Here is a 25,303-nt window from a genome sequence, read left to right as displayed (position 1 = left end):
GAGGTTATTAAATGAAATTGGTTTTGTGAATGATTCTGTTAGGATTTATATTGATAATCAAAGTGTTATTCATCTTAGTAAAAATTCCAATATACCATGACAGAACAAAAGCATGTGGATATGAAGTTTCGTTTTGTGAGAAACATGGTTGAGAAAGATTTGATCTGTTTAGTTAAAATTCCTACAGAATTTAATCCTCTGATGAAGGAACCAAAATTCTAACTCTTAATAAATTTAGAAACTGCTTGAAGATTCTAAATATCAATTTAAGGTAGTCACCTAGTGATATTTAGAATATTAAGCCTTCTATTTGTTGAAAATTGAATTAACTTCAAATTTTTTCTTTTACAGGTACTTAGAGCAAATGAAGCAAAGTGGTGTCTAGATCCATTAGTTGAGACCAAGTAATAGTTCGGCAAGGTGGAGATTGTTAAATGTTGGGCTGTCTCACTATTTACTTGGCCTATTGGGCTGTATTGTTCTCAAAATCGAGTTTGAGGCCCATTTCTTAAAACGTGTTTTCATGCTACGTGCCTTTTGCTTCTGTTAAGTGGGTTGTGATCTATCGCACACGTGACTTATTCTTGACCCTGGATTGAAACTGGTTTATATGAATAGATACATATACTTGGCCCACTCTCTTCGTCTTTATGCGTGTGTAGTTGAATGATTATTTCTCTTTGTATGGGTTAGGGTTTCTTTGAAAATCTGTAACTAGGATTTGTGTGTTGTAATCTCTGATCTTTTAGTAAGAATGAGGGTTGATCTTTATGATCTTTGAGAGATTTATGAGTGTTGGTTGCTAATTTGTAATAAAGAGACTAAAATGAACTTATATATTCATACATTTTTGTACTATTTCTTGGTTGAGATTAGTGGATCTGGAACATTATCTCTTGGAAGATGCTCAACGGGTGATTAAGTCTTTTAGTCGGAACATTCGGAACCTTTTAGGACAAAAACAATTTTGGTGTTCTTGTGCCATTTTTTAATTTCTGCGATTCCAAGTTCTGTATAATTTCTCTATAAATTGGTTTCGAATCATTCTAGGACCAACAACAAATATTTATTGTTACTGCTCAAATTTTATTCAATTAAGCAGATATAAAGTTAGTTCTTAGAATACTTTTGTTTGACATGTACTCAATGCCAAATATATATGTGATATAAATCTTGGTTCATATTCCTCGATTAAATAATCCATTTATATGAATAAATTGTTCACATTCTAATTAGTATGCTTGTTTATGTGACTTGATGTGTTGTCTTCCACGAATAAACTAGTTTGCTTAACATGCTGGTGTCCATGTGTAACATTGGTCGAATAGCTGAAATTGTGGACGGAGGATCGACACGTAAGGCCTCACTCAACCCAATAAACAATTGGCTTTTGTTCTATACATATAAACTTCTTGATATTATTTTCATGTATATTTAACTTGCAGCTTGTGGAGTAAGCGGAGTATTGTACGCAATGATGCTATGCCTAACAGGTTGCTCGTGTCTGTATTTGTGCTTCTATCGATCCAAATTGAGGAGACAGTATTTCTTGGACGAGAGTCCATGCACAGATTGCTGTTGTAAGACTTGTGCCTTGTGCCAAGAGTATAGAGAGCTCAAGAATACCAATTAGGCTATGACATGTCTATAGGGTGGCGTGGGAATACAGGGAGGCAGAAACGAAAGCGCAGGCGCAGCAAAGAATACAGCGGTAGGATAGGAGACGGGATGATGTTTGCATGCACGTTGTCATAATATTTTGATAATTATCCTTTTCAACACAGCTATAGGATTTTTGATCGGAAAAAATCGAATCCAAATCTAAATATTTAACATGTTGTCATTTGATTGGAAAAAATGGAATTCAAATCTAAATTGTGAACCTGAAATGCCGTAAGGGCATATGCCTGACTTGATTTGATTAAATTCAATGCTATCCTCGTTTGTTGGTCGGCGCTTGATAATGCAAAGTCAAGTAGAACAGATTGGATTACAATCCCTTCAGATTTCCAGATTTGTAATACCTCATACTTTATTCCCTCCGGGTAAAAATCCAAAATCGCATTCTGTTGTATATTGATTAAAATAAATGTGGAAAGATGTGTGTAAAATCTAGCAATTTTTATGTTGTTCAACCTATCAAACATGTCATTTGTACATTCTTACATGGTGCATGAGAAAATAGGAATTTTCAATTTTGTGATATTTCATACTTGATTCTCTTCATTAAATTAAAGATATTATATAAACATGTAGGAAAACAAGTCGCTAGTGGATGAAACCAATTGTATAAGTTTTATTCAATTACAATAGCCGACTATTGAAATTAATAACCACAAGTCAAACGATTTCAATTTATAAAAAAATTCCGTTTCAGAATTTTCCAACGGCTGAAAAAAATGTTTAGCAACACAAAATTAGAAATATAAGTTAACTGCAGGCTAAAACTGTAAACGATGAATTTGGAAGCTACACACTATGAAACTACAAAATGCATGAATTAAATAGTAATGCGAAAATAATTTGTAGAAAGAAAATACAAACTGCAACAGATTTCAAACCGAGACCTGTGCGTGCACAGCTTCCTTAATATAGTTTCGCCCCCTCACCGTAGGTGTTGGAGGTTCAATTCGAGCGGCTATCTTTCAAGATACAACGGTAATAAGCAGAATCCGAGCATCGCGGTCCTACTCCGGCTAACTGATCTAGTATCCAAACACTATCACTACAAGAACAAGGAATGCAGAAAAGAAGAAACTATGTATGCAAGAATGTAGGTGAGATTTTCGAGTGTGTTAGATTATTGGAGAATGAGCCTTTTTATAGGGCATATTTCCCATTAATATTGTGACAAGTTTAAGGTTCGAAGATCATTTCGGTTCATGATCTGCACCCCCCCTGCGCGCGCACGTGGAGAGAGCCTCTATACTATACATGATTACACATCTCCAAAGCATAACCATATATAAAGTGGTTTAAGTTTCCTTGGTTTTCCTATATGGAATAAATGTATTTTTTCCCACAAAACCAACTTCCAATGACCAACTTTGAGCTCCAATTTATCATTCACTCAAGCTTCATTTTTGACAAATAAATACATGAAATCGATGTTCTCGCGGAGGGGAACACATATCAACTTTGATATTCCACATTGGACCAACGGATCCCATTGAAAATTGTGTCAAAAGTGAGCCGCTCACTCAATTTTTTCCAACAAAACATAGATATAGCGAATGTTTGCATGGACTTATTGCTCAAGAAGAAAGCCCCATTTTGTGGCCAAAATTGGATCCTCAAATTAAGAAAAAATAAGCTACGTAGGTAGTCAGGTTCAGAATTACTTGTTCCGTCTTGGCATTTGGATTTTGATCAATATACAGTGAAATGGATATAATGAATACACTTTTGTAACTCCTTTTTTTTTCCTTTTTTTTTTTAACTATCCCACATTCCCTACCAAATATTTGATTGATTATGTTTATTATATTCGATATTGGATAAATCGATGAAGAAAGACTTGTATAAAAATTATCAATTGCTATGTTGATTCAACATATTAAACATGGTATTTACATTTGCTATCCTCATATATCCCATATGTCAAAGCTTCAACTTTGTGATATTACATACAGTATGATCTCAATCGAGTAACACTAATTTAAGTTGTATTATGTGATAGTCTCAATAGAATGTGAAATTTAAGTGACTAATTTAATTGTACTTTTTATTTCACGTCGTCATATTAGTGTCACCTAAATTGATGATAATACTAGTGGTGCTAACTATCATTATTCCTTTAGTAAAAATCGAATCACTTTTTGAAGTGTAGGTAACATCACGTCGCCTTCGGCTTTTGAATTCCGTGTGCCACAAGAAAATGATTTAGATGTGTGTCCATATACCCTTTCTTTACATTTCTAACGATGCAAGGACCTTTTATTTCCTAGTGTAACCGATAAAATATTCGAATCAATATTTGGTGACAATATAAAAGAATAATGTGATTTTCTTTTCCTTATCTGGTGAAAGCCTTTTTGATATGAAATATATGCGCATGTGAGGCTAAATATAAAGACACAAGTCGGCGACTACTTTTATGTTGATATATATCAAAATCTAGAGGATATGCAATATATGGTCAACGATGCGAACTTAAACCTTTCATAATTTTGAAAAGTAAATGGTTCTTAGTGTGTTGGGCCACTGAAAAACTAGTTGTTCGTTGATCGAGCTCTAATAATCAAGTTAGGGTAGACGAATGGAGAATGTATTTTAAAAAGAATATGTTAACGTGGGTTGGAGCCCTTTGCTAGGTAAAATGATGCCACGTCTACTGAACTTATTGTTAAATATTTATATAATAAATATAACATGTGAAAGAAATAACTAATTTAGATGGAGTGTCCAAGTGGTGGAAAGTGTGGCGAATGTTGGGGGTTCGAGTCATATTCCACGCAACATATAAAAGTTTTTGATCGGGGCCTTAACCTTGGGCTTCCTTGATTAAAATGTTTATTTTTTTATTTTATTTTATTTTAATTATTTCGGAATTATTTAATGGGTCTAATTAACCTTTTGAGTTTGAATTCCATTCCAATAGTCTTTTGAGTTCTTATCTTACTTTTGGAAACAATGTTTGGTCAAAAAGAATGAAGAATAAAGGCATTTGTCCATTTACATGTACTTGAGAGATTTTATTCTTTAATCAAATCTCTCTATTCTTTATTCCTTTCGATTCTGGTCGTCATCTTATACCTTTAAAATCTATTTTGTATGCATTCGATGATATGAGAATTGAGAGCCAAATTTTTCTTCTTATAATTAAATCCATCTAACCTTTTCTTAAGGTTGGCAAGATTGAACCATATTAGATCAGAACCAATCAGTTTTATGATTGACTGCCGTCCCATTTAAATTAGGAAAATAATTGTTGTACTGATTGGTGAGGTGCCCAAAAATAAAAAAAAATAGTGGGGGAATTTTATCATCCTAGTTGGTTGGTGAAATTCGCACCATCATCTCTAGGCAAAGAAATCTATAAGTCATGATGTTCATGTAGCACAATTATTTTAATTGTACTTCAAAAAACAGTGTATAGTACAAATGTAGTGTGTTGTTATTCAACCCTGCTCCCTGTCCCGGGTTGGGGACAGGGTCAGAGACAGGGGCACCACATGGCACCCCCTATTGGAGGGGCGCCTACCAGGTCCTCCCTGTGCCCAACCCAGGACAGGGAGAATTATTCTTTGTTATTTCACTTTCGTAGTTTCTGTTCCCAACAACAAAAGTGATGATTTATTTTGAAACCTATTAATTCTTGTCTATTATATAGTTGATTTTACTAGATTATAAAAATAATTTTAAAACTGAATTAAAATTCAATTCAATAGCTAGGATCAAGAACCGTATCAGAACCATTTAGTTCTTGATTTTAGACTCAAAACCAACTAATTTTAACTAGAACTGAATCGAACTAAAACCAACTAGTTCAGTCGAGTTCCAGTCTAGTTGATGAGGAAAAGTCACTCCACAATAATTTTTGGACTCAATTTTTCAAAAGCTAAATAGATAACTTGCCCTTTTTAAGTCCAAATAAACTCTTATAGCGGATGAAAAATCTAGAGAACCATTTTCATTAGAGGGGAACATTGACATAAAAATGTTACACCAAAAAGAATTTTACTGTCGAGCAGCCTGAAGTTAGGTTTAGTTGGCTATGTTCTTTTGGCTCCAATTACATGCACTTGTTCTAGTCATAATATGTCTACTTCAGTACATTTTATTTTTATTTTTTTTTTCTTTTTGAAACACAAATACTTTTTCTTTGCCACCTATATTTAATTTTTTGATGAACGTGCATGCATTCAAGCTTTTAAAATGGAAATAATATTAATCATTGCACATTCCACCTTTGATCTTTAATCCCTGAGATCACCATCCACTTCCCGATTTGTGCCCACCCCATGATAATATATCTTTTTTCAATTTCTCTTCCTTTTTTTAGTTTTTCTTTCTTTCTTTTCCTGTTGTTGTGTTCGTATATTTGAAAGTCAGACTGTATTGTCTTCCTCCATAATTCCGCTAAACCACCGCTAGCTAGTTTTCAACTCTGCGTCCTTCATTTTTGTCTTTTGACCACTGCTAGGTTATTAAAATTTATTACAGCCTAGTATTAATTTACCAGTCCAACTTAGAGACGTGATTTAAGAGTGCATATATATATAAAGGGAATTTAATTGCTTCAATAGAATTTAAAACATAATTGATTAAGAGCCTGTTTGAGAATGATTTTTTCTCCTAAAAAATTGATTTTTTGACCGTTATTTCACTATTTTAGTCGTCATATTTGACTTCTTCTCTCACAAGTGAACTCTACTTTTTTCCTAACGATCAAAAAATCAATTCTCAAAATCACTCCCAAACAGGCTCTAAGACTAATTAATTTTAAGTCCCTCAGGAAAAAGGCCAAGGGGTGTGTATATTGAAAGTTTATTTCGGTCCCAAGTTATTATTATTGTTTGTTTTATGGTTGATATGTTGGGTTAGATATGATCAACCAGGCCATAATCTTTTCAAAGACAAACTGATTAGAGAAAGTTGCGTTGTCAAATAAAGCAGCTCAGTGGTGCTTAAGAACTGGATTTTTATTGGTCAAATAATGTGGAAAAGATCCTAATAAAAAACAATTACAAGAGTGCAACCCAGTTAATATTCAGCTAACTTTAATATTCTTATGGTTAAAAGTAGTAGTAATATACATTTAACGAAAATTTATGCTGATAGTTAAATTTTGTCTTGTTTCAATTGAATCAATTGATTTCAAATTGGTCGTCGAATTTAAACATTTGTTACAATTTGATCATTTCATTAATATCTTATACAAACGAAGAGTTAATATGAGAACGTCATTGACAAATAGCTAGACTTTCATGTCACCTTTACATTATTAAAAACTTCATAATCTTCTATCATTGGATTAGGAGTACAAGGGAATAACTGTCTGGACAATTATAGGTGCTATGGTTACCCTTTTTTTTTTTTTTTTTTTTTTTTTTTTTTAACCATCTCCCAATGAAAAAAATGTCAAATGCCTCTTGTGAATTCAATTTTTTTAACCATCTCCCAAAGGAAAATGTCAAATGTCCCTTGTAAATTCAGTTTTCCTTTATACGCCGAGCACTCCTCTTGGGTTAGTCTTTAGACTCATGGTAGACTCCATGTGAAGACGTGTAAATCTTCCCATTTGTCCACTTGGAAATGAAAAGAGATGGGAAATTTAATTCTTCTCGTTGATGCCCCACGTCCAATCTTATCTTTTCACTTCCTATATAAGTCAATTCAATACAGCCATCATTTTGTAAGAGAAATAGAAAGTCTCAAGCTATTTCATTTCCATTTTCATTCTCCTATCTAGAGAAAAAAGGAGGAATGGCCGCCATGACACTTGATCCAAGTTTGAGCCTTCAGATGGCTGCCAAAGAATCCCAACAAAGAGTTGTGAGTGAAGAAATTGATGGGCTAATTAAGGTTTACAAAGATGGTCATGTGGAACGACCTGATATCGTGCCACGTGTCACTTGCTCGTTGCCTCCCGAGTTCGGAGTGACATCTAGGGATTTAATCATTGACAAGCACACAAATATCTGGGCACGTCTATATTTTCCAAATTCTCATGAGAAGCTCCCTTTGATGGTATATTTTCATGGTGGTGGATTTTGTGTTGGTTCCGCCTCGTGGAGTTGCTACCACGAGTTTCTAGCAAAATTAAGCGTGAAAGCCAATTGTGCAATCTTGTCAGTTAACTACCGTTTGGCCCCGGAAAATCCTCTTCCGGCTGCATACGAAGATGGAGTCAAGGCGTTTGTTTGGCTAAGGCAACAAGCCTTGAGTCGGGATAACGAATTGTTGACGAGTAAATGCAACTTTTCGAGCATTTTCCTAGCTGGAGACAGTGCTGGTGCCAATATAGCCTATAACGTGACCATAAGGCTATCCGGATTGGCCAATTTGAGGCCATTAGACCTCAAGGGACTAATCCTAATACAACCCTTTTTCGGTGGAGAGTCAAGGACTCAATCAGAGAAGTACATGGTGCAACCACCACGCTCCGCCCTCACACTGGCGGCTTCAGACACTTACTGGCGGTTATCCCTGCCAGCAGGGGCCAATCGCGACCATCCGTGGAGCAATCCGGTGGCGAAAGGAGCTGCAAAAATGGAGGACTTGCCTCATGTGCCTACTATGGTATGTATATCAGAAATGGACATATTGAAAGATAGGAACTTGGAATTTTGTGCAGCCATGGGAAGTGCAGGTAAGAAAGTGGAATATGTGGTGTATAAAGGTGTTGGCCATGCATTTCAGATTCTCAGCAAGTCTTCTATCTCGCAAACTCGTATAAGTGAACTAATTTGTCACATCAAGTCCTTTATCCGTAGATGAACAGTTAAAATTATAGTGTTGTTTGGTAACAAGATATTATGTATGCTAATGTAATTCGATGAAATTAATTAGCAAAAGAAATTATAGAAGGAAATCAAAAAAATAAAGGCGCGAGTTTCCCATAGCTCTTTTGGGTTTTTCTCTCTTATTTCAGCGTCAAATATTTCAGTTGTAAAGTTTTTTATGATGGCTAATTATGTTTGGTAGCTTTTTATTTTTTCAATCTCAAATCTAATTTTCCAACTTTTATCCGTATATTTTATGAGATTCACAACCACTACACACTTATTTAATACCCATTCTCCTATCTATTCATAATTATTTAAATTATTATATTCAACTTCCAAACATAAGTATCATAATTTAAAGAGACATTTTCAAAAGTAGCCAAACATGCGAGTATGGGAACTTTTAAAAATATTTGGGAAAAATGGCCGTTTTTTACATTTAGCCTCTCTTTGAGCCTCCTCATCTAAAATTTATTTACAACCATATATTCTCCTAGTAAAATAAATCTTTTTTTTTCTATTTTCTAACCACAAATTATCCATAAAATCACTTTTTACATAATCAGTTCTCAAAAATTAAGGCTCAAATATATGTTTGTACTCTTTTTCCATACAATCACCATCACCACTAACAAAGCACCGTCACCACCAGCTGACAACAAAACCAGCAAACCACCATCACCAAACACTAAAAAATCAAAACCACCACCCTCGAACACAAAAACCTAGGAAATCACCGCCAATGACGAAGAATATATTTTTGTGTTTGAGGAGCCTATTACGATCGGTTGTCAACGGTATAACAATAGCTCAAACCATGAGAGTGACATTTGAAGGAAATAATTAACCTACATACTTTGTTCAAATACTTTGTTAAGATAGCAAGAAAGTAATCAACTTTGAGTTACCATAAATAAAATAAAAATAGTGAAGAACAAAAATATGATAAAAGAGGCTATTTGGGAGGGAAAAAAAAAAAAAAAAAAAAATCGAATCAACAACATTTTATATAAAGAAAAATAATCAAGCTTTGGTTACCTAGAAATTGAAAAAAAAAAAAATTAAAGTAATAAAAAAAATGAAAACCATAGTTTCTCATGTACAAAAGTATAAAAGAAAAAGAAAACAAAATACCAAAAAAAAACCTTCGTAACACGTACCAAAAGAAAAAAAAAATACAATTATGCTTGAGATAATTAAAAATTCACCACCATTACCACGATCGTCTTCTACGAACATTACAAAACTTAATTCTTACTATATTGTTCATCAAACAATTAACAAAAAGTGTAGTTCAGAAAAGTTTGTGCTGATCTTTTGGTCCAAAATTAACCAAAAAGCCATTTTGTACAAATCTTTGAAAAAAGAAGTCATTTTTAAAATGTCCCATGTGAAATGTGATTTTGGGGTACGTTTTCGTAGTCGAATCCCCTAGATAGTTGCATGTCAGGTCCTTCAACCTTGATTTTGCATAACTTGGGCCTCAAAAATTCAACTTTTATATAAGTTTTTCGCTCCAAAAATTGCAACCCAAGTCCTCCAACTTTCCATCCTTTTGCAATTTGGTCCCCAACTTTCATGTTTTGTACGCTTTTGGTCCATTTTCTTTTCTTTTTGCCTTTTTTTCCATTAGGTTTTTATAACCAACGAAAGCCCAAATTATCCAATTATGAGTTGATATCTGCTTTTTTCATCAATAATAAGCATATTTAGACATTAAATAAGTGTACAAAAATATATATCACATTGCATTAAAGTCAAGGTAGGCTTCGATTCCCAACGAGATAGGGAAAAGGGCCTCCTGTCCATCGTAGAAGATATGTATGAGCATGAGAAGGCATTGGACGAGTTAGAGGTGGCGTATGTTAGCTGCGGAGAAAGTATGGCACGTTGACCAGAACTTAGGTCAAAGTTGTAACCTATTTCCCGAGGTCATTAAATCCCTCCAAATTATTAGAGGTTGAGGTACTACTAATGTAGGAAAATGTTCTTCATCTTGAAGGTCAACTAGGTCTCATTGGTTATCATAGTGGCTCGAAGCGAAAGTGACTTTTCACTAGTGAAGAAATCTAGGGACATGAGCATCGACAAGGTTCTTGGTAGAGAAGACATGTACGTTATGTCCTAGTCATGTATCTACCATGACATCTAATAGCAATTTCTATAGGTGGCATCAATGATGCAACAAAAATGGTGCCTAGAGAGACTCGGTTTTGTGTTGGGAAAACACGAAAGATGAGTAAAATAAGACCATCGAACAATTTTCCGAAAAGGCTAGTGAAGATTTGTTTCTATTGCCCCTTCGATCCTCAAGTCAGAAAGTTGTTGGGGGAGAATATATACTTAGACTATAATCACAAATAAAATTCAGCGTGAAAAAGGCGAACGCTTGAGCACCTCCCTTACAACCAGTGAGCAGTTTTTGAGTAGTCTTTTGTATTATCATCGAACCTTTCCCTCCCAATATCGAATTTAGTCAATTTAAAATGCGTTATAAAACTAACTCAAATTCCACTATTCATTTAGAATAGCATTTCAAATTTGTGTAAAATATGTTGCAACTTGTGGCTGAGAATTTGGAGTATGAGTTGTGCTGCAATTTGACACTCATTTGAATTCTAATTGCATCCCATTAGTCATTTATGATCTTGTAGACATAGCTCATTGATGCCTTTAAGACTTATACTATCCATCCATTGAATTTTAACTTTAATTACAACTCTGTTACTTTAATTTTGTCTAAGAAATAATCAATTACAACTAAACACATAACAAATTCCCCCCTCGACATTCCATGATAAAATCGCTTATTTCAAAAATAATAATAATAATAATAATAATAAAATTTAAAAAAAATGCATATTTCATTGCCTTTAAGATATAGATCATGTTCAATTAGACAAAAAAATTATATTTGCCAAGTCACATTCAAAGTATATAAAAACTAGTGGAATTAAATTTTTTGTGAAATTTTGTAGGAAGGAGAGAGAGAGATTGCATGCGTTTGAAATTTTTTAAACAACATTTCAATCCAGAATTTGGACTCGTCTAAAATCTCATATACATTTAACCTATGTTTGGTTTAACTAAAAAATTGATAAAATTAAATTTAAAATCAACAATTAATTTTAATTATACATTTCATGAAATATCGCAGCTTACACCATATTTTCAACCATAGAAATTATTAACTTATATCTACTAAAAATTTGATGTTAGCAAAATCAAATAGGGTTTCTTCACATTTTACTAAAGTCGTGCTAAATTATGCCACTGTATGGGTTGACTAAAATATTTAAGATTGATTTTGATAAAACTTTATTAAATGTGAGTTTGAAAATTTGATAAAAGTTATATATTCCATAAAATGTATGATTAAAAATGAGTTCGAAAAAATGAATTTCGAAAATTGAGGTCAGACGGGAGTTATAACTTATACATATACTTCGATCTTTATTCGATGTGAGATCGAATTATTCGTTTGAACTTTATGGGATCTAATAACATTTTAGCTTCATTTCAAAAAATTAACCTCATTAAGAGGAATAGTTCAAATTCTTATATACTGGCAGTGTCGGCCCTGAATATAGACAGGATAGGCGATCACTTAAAGCCCCACTTCAGTGAGTGAGGGCCCCAAATTTTATTTATTTTCTTTTTTTTTTTACATGTATTTTTACAAATATAGAGGGTCTCATATTTGAAATTAATCTAAGGCTCCCAAAATCTCAAGACTGACCTTGTATGTTGGTCCACATTTTCATTTTTATTCGATGTGAGATTTATTTATTGACACTCGTCGGCCATAAAGAGACCGCAAGGTCCACAATAGACACAAGTCAGCCAATTAATTGAACAACAGGTGCACCGTTTGTCACGATGATTTCTAATTGAAAGGTCTTTCTTGGAGTGGAATCAATTTCAGCCTCATCCGAAAGGATAGCCAGAGCCGGTCCTGAGGCAAGGCAGATGAGGCCTACGCCTCAGGCCAAAAACCATAGGGGACCTCATTTCGTTGGCCCTTTAATTGCAGACTTGCAGTCGCCATTGTTGCAGCGAGAAGCTTGGAGCTGGAGAGAGAAAGATGATGTGTTACCTGGGCCTTTTTTTTTAAAAGATTGTGGGCCTTTTATTTTTGGATTTTTTTTTTAATTAGGCCCATTATATTATGAATTGATAATAAGTTAACATGTTGACAACCTTCTCTTCCATTCTCACTTCTCCCAAATCGGCAATTGCAAACCCTATTGGCTATTCGGCTTCCAAATCTGAAATTGTGGATCAGTTGCGCGAGCAGCTCTCCAGTCAAGTATCTGAGCCGCTAGTGCATCGTCGTCCTCCACCAGAATGCCAGTGTCTGTCTCCGCCCTATCCCATTTTTTCGGCAAATGAATTTGTGGATTATGAGTATGTTATGTCTAAATGTCTAAGTTCTTATATGCTCTAGTGATGTAAATTTTGTTGGTGAATTACTGAATTAGCTTCATTGCATCCAAATGGCAGATGAATGAAATAAGAAAATTCCTCATTTTATTTCTGCTAATTAATTTTTTCTGAAGATGTTTTTGGTCATGTTTTATATTGGCTTTTTTGAAGAATGACTTCCTTTTTTTTTCTTTTTGCAAATTATTGTTTTAATTGTCATTTTCTTGCTGTTTGCTGGTCAATAAAATGAAATCCTTATATTGCTCTTATAGAGCATGTTTATTTATTTTCTAATTAAAATTAAACTATTAACATTCAAAAAGTAAAAAATGTGAAAGTTATGTGTGTTTTTAACAATCAAGTAAAAAAGTTGTTTTATTGTTCAGTTTTAAATTAACAATAGGTTGTATAATATCTATTGAATTTGAATCTACGATGGTTTTGGGGGGCTTTCTTTACGAAACTTGCCTCGGGTCCTGAAGATCACAGGACCGGCTCTGAGGATAGCCATGCAAGGAATTAAGAGTGCGGGATAACAGATTAAGGTAACTTAGTAATGCAACCAGTGCGAGCACAAAGAATAAGAAGAAAAAGTAATATAAGCAACAAATATGGCAAATATGTAAAGCATATTATATATGGGAAAGCATACTTTTTAAGGAACATTTGAACGCCCCATAGAATATCAAGTGATCACATGTGTCTGTCTCTCATATGATCAGTAAAATAGCAAAGGAGCAAACACGAATGTCCATCCAATTACAAAGTTGAATAATCCTTCAGACATCTAAGAAAAGAAGTTAGAAAATGTCAAAAAATGAGTTTCACAGATCACAAGATGGGACGTAATTAGAGAAACTAAAGACATTGCTGTACAAAGAAAACCGTACCTGATGAAGCACTGGTGCTCAATCAGATGAATGCAAAGTACTCTGCCAAAAGTTACATTCACAGTGGGTAATGAACACGAAACTTCCTTACCTTTCAATTTTATTGTGCAAAATATTCTTATTTTTCATTTTTTAGCATTTTCATTTCTACTTTCACCTTTCATTACGGAAATCATCATTTTCATCCAATTTCTCAATAAAAATGTAAAATGAAAAATATATCTCATATTTAAATAAAACAATAAAAAGGAAAAATTAAAGAACAAATTACAATTGCACTCCCAAACTTTTTTAAAAAGTACAAATGAGTCCTAATTTAAAAGGGTAATTAGCACAAAACTCCCTATCTTTCAATATTATCGTGCAAAACGTTATTACCTTCCTTTTTTTTTTTTTATGTATTTTCACTATTATTTTCACATTTCATTGCAAAAATCATTATTTTCATCCATTTTCTCAATTGAAAGTTGTAAAATGTCAAATATATCATTCTCTTTAAAGAAACCAAAAAAAAAAAAAAGAACAAATTGCAACTATGCTCCCAAAATTTTCAAAAAAATAAAAATAATTTTTAATTAAATAACTAAAAAATATTTGTACTTTTTTAAAAATGTGGGAGTATAGTTACAATTTGTTCTTTATTTTTATTTTATTTAAATATGAGAGTATATTCGTCATTTTACAGCTTTTCATTGATAAAATTGATGAAAATGATGATTTTCACAATAAAATGTGAAAGATATGAACGTTTTGCATAATAATATTAAAATGTATAGATGTTTTGTGTTAATTACCCTTTTAATAATTTATTTGGACTCATGCATTTTTTTTAAATGTTTGGGAGTGTGACTGCAATTTGTTCTTTAATTGTTCTTTTCTTTTCTTTTTTAAATTTAAATAGGAGTGTATATTTGTAATTTTACATTTTTTTAATTGAGAAACTTGATGAAAATGATAGTTTTTGCTATGAAATGTAAAAATAAATATGAAAATACCAAAAAAATGAAAGGTAAAGATATTTTGCATAATAACATTAAAATGTAGGGACGTTTTATGCTAATTATCCATTATCAAGAGTAATATAGTAGAATATGCTATATCAACAAAATGATAATCTTGTCACAGACTCACAATACATGATATCGATGGAGACTATCACATCCATTTGCCAAAATTATTGAGCAACTTTGGTATAACAAATTGATGTAGCATAGGTTGAGAACTTTAAAACCTATGAAAGTTGAAGAAACCAGCAGAAGAAGCAGAATACATAAAGAAGCACAATACATAAAAGCTAGAGGAAGGAGAGAAGAGAATAGAAGGGGTGGTGGAAAAGGGGAAGAAGCCTGCAACACTCAATTCATTCATTCAGCCATCAAATCTGTCCCCCATGCATAGAGGGCTGCCAACTTTGTACAAAAATAAGTATAAAAGGGCTTGGGCCAGCCCAAAACATGAAACAAGCCCAAAAACAAAATAAAAGGCTTGGGCAAGCCGAAAACATAATACAAGCCCAACTAAAATACTAACTGAATAAACCAAGCTAGATGTCCTCATCAACTCTCCCGGGGTGGGAGGAAAACTCGACTCTGTCGAGGGAATAACTCATAAAAGGCTGCAGTCAGTTGCCCAACCATAAGCTGAGTGGTTAGACAAACCTCTTCCGACGTCTATATATGCGTGTAATAGGTGGTCTGGCCAATGGAAGATCATGTTGACTCCTATAAAGCTCCAACAAGTCAAGATCAAGCTATTGGAGTGTCTCTCTGGGTATCCATGTGCAATCAGAGTCAGGTCGTCCTACCCAACGAACAAGAAAGTGCTGAATTTCTCCATCATTGGTCAATATAATCTGTTCATCTAAAATAGCATCAATCTTATCTTTGGGTATTGTGACAAGGGGTGTTGAAGTAGGGGTAGCAATAGGTTCAGGTTGAAAATCAACATATGGGGGTAGAAAAGGGTTATCAAAGGGCTTAAAATGGCCTTTATAAGCGACTAAATCCTCAACATTGAAAGTAGAGTGGTTGCCAAAATGTGATGGAAGATCAATGACATACGCATTTGGACTAACACGCTTTAAGATTTTAAAAGGACCAGTGCTACGGGCTTGCAATTTGGAACCGGATCCAGATGGACGCCGTTCTGGTCTAATTCGGATCATCACATAATCCCCAATTTTAAACTCAACATATCATTTATGCAAATCAGCTCAAAGTTTATATGATGTATTACTTGCCTCTAGTTGTTTATTGATCTCAATATGCAAGTCATGAAGATGTTGTACAAATGCCTCAGCTGACACAGACACATTAGCATGTGGGGACATAGGGATAAGGTCTAAAGGCTTCCTAAGTTTATAACCATGAACAACTTCAAAAGGACTCATGCCTAAAGACCGATTCACAGAACTGTTGTATGCAATTTGGGCTATCGGGAGGACTAAATCCCAGTTCCTTAGATTTTCCTGAACTAGACATCTTAATAGGTTACCAAGGCTGCGAGACGTTCAACCTCTTCGATTATCTTATCACATCCAAAATGCCCAGCCAGGCCTCCCGCATGACTTTCCCAAACTATAAAGTCTCGTACTGAAGTCCGAGGAATGCACAATTTATTGGACCTAAAAAGATAACCATCCTCTAGACGAAAACCATCAGTAGCATCCAATTGTCTACTTTGCAAAGCAAGGAAAAAATCGGGAAGTCGCATGATTGGAGCTTCTGTCATTCGCCTCTTAACCAACTCAAATGCTTTGGCCGCCTCGTGCGACCAATAAAATTTCCCTCTTTTCATGCACTCCGTAATAGCAGCCATGATCGTGCTAAACCCTTTAATGAAACGACGATAAAAGGTAGCTAAATCATGAAAACTTCAAAGGTCGTGTATAGTCTTGGGATCAGGCCAACCAACAATGGCTTGAATCTTTGCAGGGTCAGCAGACACTCCTGTCATGGAGACAATAAAACCTAGAAATACAACTTTATCTGTGAAGAAATAACATTTCTTCACATTAGCATACAAGCTTGTAGCGCGAAGGGTAGAACAAACCTACGTGAGATGATCTCTATGTTGTTCCCGAGTTTTACTGTACACGAGAATGTCATCAAAGTAGACAACGAGGAATTTACCCATGAATGGTCGCAAAGCTTGTGTCATTACTCTCATAAAAGTACTCGGGGCATTGGTTAGTCCAAAAGGCATGACCAACCACTCATAAAGACCATCCTTCGTTTTAAAGGCAGTCTTCCATTCATCACCTGGGCGAATCCTAATTTGGTGGTACCCACTCTTTAAATCAATCTTAGAAAATATCGTGGCACCGATCATCATGTCCAACATATCATCAATTCTAGGGATTGGAAATCGGTACTTCACTGTGATCTTATTGATGGCACGACTATCAACACACATTCTCCAAGAACCATCTTTCTTAGGAGTCAAAAGAGCGGGAACCGCACAAGGACTTAGACTCTCGTGAATAAATCCTTTTTTGAAGGAGCTCCTCTACTTTCCTTTGAAGCTCAGCATGCTCAGTAGGATTCATTCTATAATGAGGTAAATTTAGAAGAGACGATCCAGGGACAAGATATATAGCATGTTGAATGTCCCGTAAAGGGGGCAATAGATCAGGGAGGTCTTCAAGAAAGACATCTCGAAACTTTTGAAGAACTGATTGGACCTCATCAGGGGTCAATATTGGAGATTTTGATGGAACTTCCATGGTGACCACGGCAAACACAACAGAATCCTCTTGAGTGTACACTCAAATTCTGTAGGGCTAATCATATGTAACCCTCTTCGTTCCACAATTCTCTTCGTCTGTTGTGAGTCAACAAGTTTTGGCGGTAAGGGATTAAGGTGAATCTTCTTTCCATTGAACACAAAGGAACATGAATTTGATCGACCATAGATAGTGACATCTAAATCGAACAACCAGGGTCGACCAAGAATGACGTGTCTGACGTCCATGGGAATGACGTCGCACCATATATGGTCTTTGTATTCAAGAAACTGGATAGGAACTAAACAACGCTCGTTTACGGCAATAGAAGAAGTGTCAACCCAAGAGACGCTATAAGGTTGAGGGTGTGGGACTGGCTGTAATCCAAGACGGGACACCGTAGCCACAGAAACTGCATTATTGCAGCTACCACTATCCACAATAATTTTACAACCCTTGTTATTGATCTTGATATAAGTGTGAAAAATGGCATGACGACACCAGTCATCAGCATCTTTAGGGTGAGTAAGGGTACAACGTATAACATTTAGCCGCGAGGTGTCAGGGACAGAGGTCACAGAATCTAGATCTATAGGGAAGGTTCGGATGCAACCTAACAAGGTATCATCAATATCATCCAAATCGTCAAACTCTTCAAACTTAGGTTCATAGACTTGATCTTCTAATGACTTACCTTCTACATCTTTTCATTCCTCAATGACTAAAGCTCGACTAGGACATCTAGATGCGATATGACCAAAGCCTTTACAATTGAAGCACTGCAGGCAAGAAGAAGTTTTTGGAATTTCGGGAGCTTTACCCTTATTTTCCAACACAGGGAGAACATTAGATGGGAGAGGCCCTAGGAGGGACTTAACAGGCGGAGGTGGGATGGATGAGACGGAAGGACGATTGTCAACACGCCTTCCACATGGAGCCTTAGTGACCAACTCATAATCTTGGACTAAAGAATAAGCATGATCAAGGGTAGTAACACCTCGAAGTATAAGCTCACGCCTAAGATCATCTTTTAGGCCCTACCTAGACCTACTCAAAGTCATTGCCTCATCCTCAACAACATGACATCGCATTCGAAATTCATCAAATTGAGTAACATACTTAGTCACTGGTCAATTTCCCTGTGTAAGGGTATTCCATTGATCCAACAAGTTGCCCCTATAAGAATGGGGCAAATATTTCTCTTGAAGGCGACGCTTCATTTCCTCCCAACTTCCAACTAGAGGTACACGACGCCTCTCAAGGAGATCCTCAACACTTTTTCAGAAGAGTTGGACGGTGCCAGTTAATTTCAGACTAGCAAACTGGACACGTCGATCCTCTAGGACTCCATACCATGCCAAGAAACGATCCATATCTCTAATCCACTGAATAAAAACTCTAGGATCTAAACAACCATCAAAAGTAGGAGCGTCTAACTTCATGTTTCTAAAGTAACGCTCGTCATGGCGTGGAGGAGAATTATTATCGCGACGGCCATGATCTCGTTCTCGATCACGACCCTGATCTCTATTCCTTTGATCACATCGAGGATGTTGTCGACCACCTTGTCGACGATAATAGGGTACATTATGGGACGCTTCAAAGTTATCAACGTCAGTCGAATGAGGGGTTTGTTCAAAATTGTCCAACCTAGCAGCTAGGTCTCTACTCTCTTCACGAGTAATAGCCATCTCGGTTTGGACAGCCGCTATTCGAGTCTGTAAATGTTGCTGACTAGTGACAAGTTGAGCTAATTGTCTAGTGAGTGCATCAAATTGTGAGGGGTCCATAGTGAATATACTAGAACTAGGTGTGACTAGACGACCACTACGCAACTGCATGCAATGTAATACCAGCTATATGACTTGCGATGGAGAGATCAATGAACAACAAGTGCAAGTAACGAAAAATAGCAACTTGAGCATTTAAACTAAAGGTTTGGGGATTAAGTCCAAATATGGAAAGCTAATACTACTGATAGATGTAAAATCACAAAGCGAGTGTCAAATTACCAGTCAAAATCTAATCACGTAAAAGAAGTGGGATAAAAGTGGGGTTTAACAAGGGCTCAATCATGTATATATATATATATATATATATATATATATATATATATATTACAAAATCAAATAATGAAACCGATTACAAATCAAGGCCCAAACAATAATAAAGGCTCAAAACACACAATGTCATAATAACACATGCCCAACATTAACACGGCCCAACTACAACTAAAGCCCAATATTATACATTACCCAACAAACACCCAGGCCAAAGTAACATCAGGGACAATCAGGCAGAGACTCACGCGATGGATATGTTGCTGCAAGCAAGCTCCTTTCCCCCCTGCTATTTCTGCTGACAACGGCGTCGCACGGTGCTGTGACGGTTACCGGCGGTCGGTGCCATAGTGGTCATGAGTGGAGGCGACAGTCGTGGGTGGATGCTCTGGGTGGTCGCGAGTGGGCCGAGTTCAGAAGGGCGATGGATCAATTTCTGGCTGCTGTAATTTCGAGTCGATTCATTCAATTTCTAGTTGCTGTCGCGAGTGAGCGGGCTTTGTTGATTTGGTGTTGATTTGTAGATGACTGGTGGACTTGAAAGTGTCTAAGCTTGCGAGGTGGGTGCTCTCGGTTTGTGAGTAGGCTGGTGGTGGTTATGCAGTGGGATATGGTGGTTGTGACTGAATTTTTGGACAGTGGTTGTGGCGTGTGGGAGATGCTTAGTGGTGATTTCAGTTGCTGTTTGAAGTGGGTTGTGTGTATGTGCGTGTATGGTTATTAGGTTTATGTTATGATAGGTTGTGTATATGGTGTATACAGGGTTCTACTGGTTATTATATGGGCTAGAGGTTGATGGTGTGGACTCGCCGGTAAAACTTTTCTTCATTTCCATGGCAATCTGTGACTGTAATTCTCAGTTGAAGAGGTTGGAACCAGGTTTGGCTCTGATACCAAGTTGATGTAGTATAGGTTGAGAACTTTAAAACCTGTGAAAGTTGAAGAAACCAGCAGAAGAAGCACAATACATAAAAGCTAGAGGAAGGAGAGAAGGGAAGAGAAGAGAAGAGAAGGGGCAGTGGAAAAGGGGAAGAAGCCTGCAAAACTCAATTCATTCATTCAACCATCAAATCTGTCCCCCATGCATAGAGGGCTGCCAACTTAATACAAAAATAAGTATAAAAGGGCTTGGGCCAGCCCAAAACATGAAACAAGCCCAAAAACAAAATAAAAGGCTTCGGCAAGCCCAAAACATAATACAAGCCCAACTAAAATACTAACTAAATAAACCAAGCTAGATGTCCTCATCACAAATGCTTATGTAAAAACTACCCAAATTTGAACTTCACAAATTGCTACTCCTTATGTATAAACTACCAGAATTTGCAATTTACAACTGCTACTTTATGTTTTTCTCATATCAAATAAAAGCCACAGTTTTCAGTAAGTAAAAAGTCAGGCCAAACATTTGAGTATGCTCCATACAATTTATAAACACGTCGATGATGAATGAAAAGAATAATAGACAAGAAGTTGCACATATCAGGTGTTCCAAAACTAGAAAAGGAAATTTATAAAGTATGAAACTCTTCTCATCTTTGAGAAAAAAATTAAAAAATAAAAATAAAAAAATTCACTTTGATCTTGATACTTCAAGTTGCCATCTGATTCATAGAGAAACTGCACCTTTTAGAGCAGTTGCGCATCCTGGTAAAGATGATAATGAAAACTAATTCCTTGTAAGCACAAATCTTGAAAAAGATATGACTATTAATAAAGTTGTCTAATAATAAATCATGTGATTACACAAGCAAACTTTTATGAAAATTACCTAATGAAAATGTTGTTCATTTGATTTTAAACCACTCCAAAACATTTAAAACTAACGTAGACGAGATTTCCACCAAATATTATTCCTCTAAGAGAATTATATAAGGCAAAATCAAGAAAAAATTAAGAGAGATGCCAATAAGGGAGTTGATTGTTTCTGAACTAATGGCCAAACAGGATCCCCCTGCAATGTTTACAAGAAATGTTAAAACACTGAGTCCAGTTATTTCAGGGAGGCACTGGAGTTGCTGGAAGTATGCTTCAATTGCATCAACTGTGAAAGTTCTAATTAGCCAATTGATTCAGACCCAACATGCGAAATTATACAATTAAAAGCAACAAGTCACTTTTTAATTATTTCTAGATGATTAGGCCAAACAAGTTAGTTTATCCTAAATTTGAATACTACAGTTTGTAGATAGAAAGCAATGAATAACACCGATATGATTAAAGAGAAATCCCAACAGGGTAAAAACTTGGGGCACTTTGCTAGTCAGTAATCCACTATAAATCGAAGCAAACTTATAGTATGGACCAGACCCGTCTACCCCGAAGAACTTATGACCTCAATTCCTGCAGTCTCCCTTGATCCTGTTGGAGGTGTGCTCCTTCAACACAAATTTCGACTCCTAATTTATGCCTTACCTTAGTCCTCTTCAATTTGAACTTCTGCAATAGCTCCCGGTCCCTGGTATTGATTTATCTCCAATGAATTAGGTGGTTTGGTGTTTGATGAAATGACTTTCTGTGTTTTATCTTGTGGTTTTTTATTAAACATATACTGTTGAATTTATGGACCAAATAATCAATGATGGTTGAATCTAGAAATCAAGGAATGTTTTGGATCTTAAAATTACTGATCTCTATGAAATAATTATGATTTAGCATACTTTTGGACGTCCCATAGGATATACATTTATAATGGTTAGTGTTTGGAATGAAAAGGGATTGAAAAACCAAGTGTTTGAAGCAAAACAGATTTCTGAATGTCGATCAGTCACTCGAGCACTAAGCTAGCCACAAGCGAGCGAAGACTAAGCAGTTATCATTATTTTTATCATAACTTTCTCTCCCACTATTCTATTGAAGTGATTCAAAATGCATTGGAAAGCTCTCTCAATGTCCTACAATTCTTCTATTGAGATAGGCTAATCTAAATTCCAACATTTTCAATGTAAAAAATGCGTTACAAGTTGTGACTTATAATTTGAAGCAAAACTTATGCAGCTCTTTAACACCCTTTAAACTTCTAATTGCATTCCCTTAATCATATGTGATCTTCGTGAACATTTTTAACATTCTGTATTATTTCATACTAAACCAGAATATTACAACACGGAAGATCATTTGATCAAACACCAAATCACCTAATCCACCGGAGATAAATCAATACTAAGGATTGAGAGTTGTTGTAGAAGAAAAATATTCAAGAGGACTTGGGTAAGGTATAAACCACGAGTCAAGATTTGTTTCGAATGAGCATGGCTCTAGTAGGATCAAGGGAGACTACAAGAATTGAGGTCAGAAGTTCTACGGGGTAGACATGTATGGTTCGTACTATAAGTTTCCTTCGATTTATAGTGGATTACTGACTGACAAAGTGCACGGAGTTTTTACTCAGTTGGAGTTTCTATGTAATCATATCGGTATTATTTACTGCTTTCTATTTATAAATTATGATATTCAAACTTAGGATAAATTGACTTGTTTGACATAATCATCTCAAAACAATAAAAAAAATGACTTGATGCTTTTAATCGTGTAATTCTACACGATGGGCTAAATCAATCGGCTATTTAGAACTTTTGAGTGGTAGCAGAGCCTGAATTTGATCCTAGACCTTGTTAGTCTGTATGAGTCAGTTATTATTCGTTCTTCCTTATTTTTTTATGGCATAAATTGTGTCTATTGGAAGGTTAGAATGAGAGATTTCTTTGAGTCTATAGATGAGCGGGTTTAGGTGAGCATTCAGAATGGTTGGACCGCTCCTTCTACCACTGTTAATAATGTAGTTACATCCATCCATATTGTCAATTAAGCCAAGACTAATTTAGAAGAGTATAACTGGAATGGTAAAGCCCTTCATGTTTTATTTATGGTCGTGTCACTTGATAAGTTTAGGCGAGTGTCTATATGTGAGGTTGTTAAAGAGGTTTGAAGTATTTTGCAGACCACACGAAGGACCTCAAGCTATTAAGAACTCTGAGTTATAGATGTTGACCACTAGGTTTGAAGAGATTAGGATGAAGAATGATGAGACCTTCGATAACTTTTATGCGAGCTTGAATGATATAGTTAATTCTAATTTCAACCTAGGCGAGAGAATTTCTGAGTCTAAGATTGTAAGAAAAAATCTTAAATTCTCACCTGAGATATTTAGACCTAAAATTACGATTATTGAGGAGAGCAAGGATTTAGATATGGTTAAGATTGAAGTACTAGTTGGATCTCTCTAAACTTATGAACTCACCATATCTCAACCTAAGAAGAATAAGCCTATAGCCTTAAACACTATTAGGGAAAAAGAGTATGACTCTACTAATACAAAGAGCATTAATGATGAGGAGATAGCTTATTTTACTAAGAAATTTCGAAAAACATTTAGAAATAAGAAGAGGCCTCAAGGGAGACATAGAAGTGCTCCTAGTGAGTCTAGAAAGAGATTTCAATCTATGAAATGTCATAAGTTTCAAAGGTTTTGGTCATTATAGGAGTAAGTGCCCTAACAGTAAGAAAAATCAGGGTAAAGGGATGAATGCAACTCTCACTGATGATAAGTTAACTCGGATAATCAAAGTGAGAAGTCCACTCATGATAAGAGTGGAAAGTTTATGGCCTTCACTGCTAGGATTAGGAATGAATCTGACGAGGACAGTTAGAAGATTGATGAAGTAGATATTGGTGAGCTCTCTGAGGAAGATTTTGAAGATGATGAAGTGATTCATGAGGCTTATCATAAATTATTTGAATAGAGTCTTAAGATTAAAGAGTTGAATAAAGCCATGTTTAAGAAGGTTAATGCAGTTAAGCTAAAAAGAGAAAGACTTATATATGAACTTTAGGAGTCAACCAAAAGCCTTAATGAGTTAAAATTAGTCAATGAGAACTTAGAGACTAAGGTTAAAACCCTGACAAGGGACCTTGAGAAATCCAATACTCAACTCCATTCCTTCTAGAGTGGATCTCAAAAACTAGACAATCTTTTAGGGTTGAACAAGCCTGCTAGGAAGATGGGAGGTCTAGGATATAAGCAAACCGATCATAATAGGGCTAGTACTTCCAAAACCAATTTTGTCACTGCCATCAACTAGCCTAAGTATGTTCCTATTCCTAAACTTAAGAACAATGGTATCATAAGACAGAGACCTACTAGACAGCATGGGACATACCAACCTAGGAACAAATAAAAGGGACCTAGGTTTATCTCTACTTTTTTCAATTGTGGTGAGTTAGGACATATAAGGCCTCAGTGTCACAAATTCCTAAATAGAAATAGAGATCAAAATTTCGCTAGAAATAAAAATCAAGATTTTGATAGTCAAATTGACTTCTTTACTAAACAGGGAGTAAATTAACTGAGCTAATGACACAGATGATTCGGAATAAGTCTTCCAATAGGCAAGTCTAGCTTAAGAAGAGTGATCTCTATGATCAAAAAGATGCTCTGACTAATGATACTATTTGAGTTGCTCCTCAAGGGAAGATCGGTTTTATGTCTTAATGAGTTGATATTTTTGGTACATGTTTATGCTTATTCATTGTACTTATTCTTGATAGTATGCATCTCGTTTATTTTGCGTTGTCACATGCATATTTTTATTTTATTTTGGTTTAGTGTGTTGCATATTTTTTTTATTTTGTATGTTTAGTGCGTTCATATTTTATCAATTGAAAAAATAAATCAATAACAAGAAAAATGATTTTTTATTAGACATGTTATATTCCTATCAAGTACTAGTACGGTTCATGATTAATAAATTAAAT

General features: G+C 35.3%; 1 protein-coding gene across 1 annotated transcript; it reads left to right on the top strand.

The window, feature by feature from the left end:
* The first annotated feature begins 7,352 nt into the window (after window positions 1–7,352).
* On the top strand, window positions 7,353–8,648 carry LOC111396263 (probable carboxylesterase 6). Its single transcript, XM_023022646.1, has one exon. The coding sequence runs from the start codon at window positions 7,429–7,431 to the stop codon at window positions 8,440–8,442; it is 1,014 nt and encodes a 337-aa protein (XP_022878414.1). The 5' UTR covers window positions 7,353–7,428; the 3' UTR covers window positions 8,443–8,648.
* Window positions 8,649–25,303: the final 16,655 nt, after the last annotated feature.

The sequence above is a fragment of the Olea europaea genome, chromosome 6, assembly GCF_002742605.1.
Source record: "Olea europaea var. sylvestris chromosome 6, O_europaea_v1, whole genome shotgun sequence".
Lineage (NCBI taxonomy): Eukaryota > Viridiplantae > Streptophyta > Magnoliopsida > Lamiales > Oleaceae > Olea > Olea europaea.
Note: the sequence above shows the minus strand (reverse complement) of the source record. Positions and strands in the feature narration are given on the sequence as shown.

Bases quoted from the DNA above. Each gene is read 5' to 3' on its own strand.
- LOC111396263 (XM_023022646.1), top strand. From the start codon at position 7,429: ATGGCCGCCATGACACTTGATCCAAGTTTGAGCCTTCAGATGGCTGCC.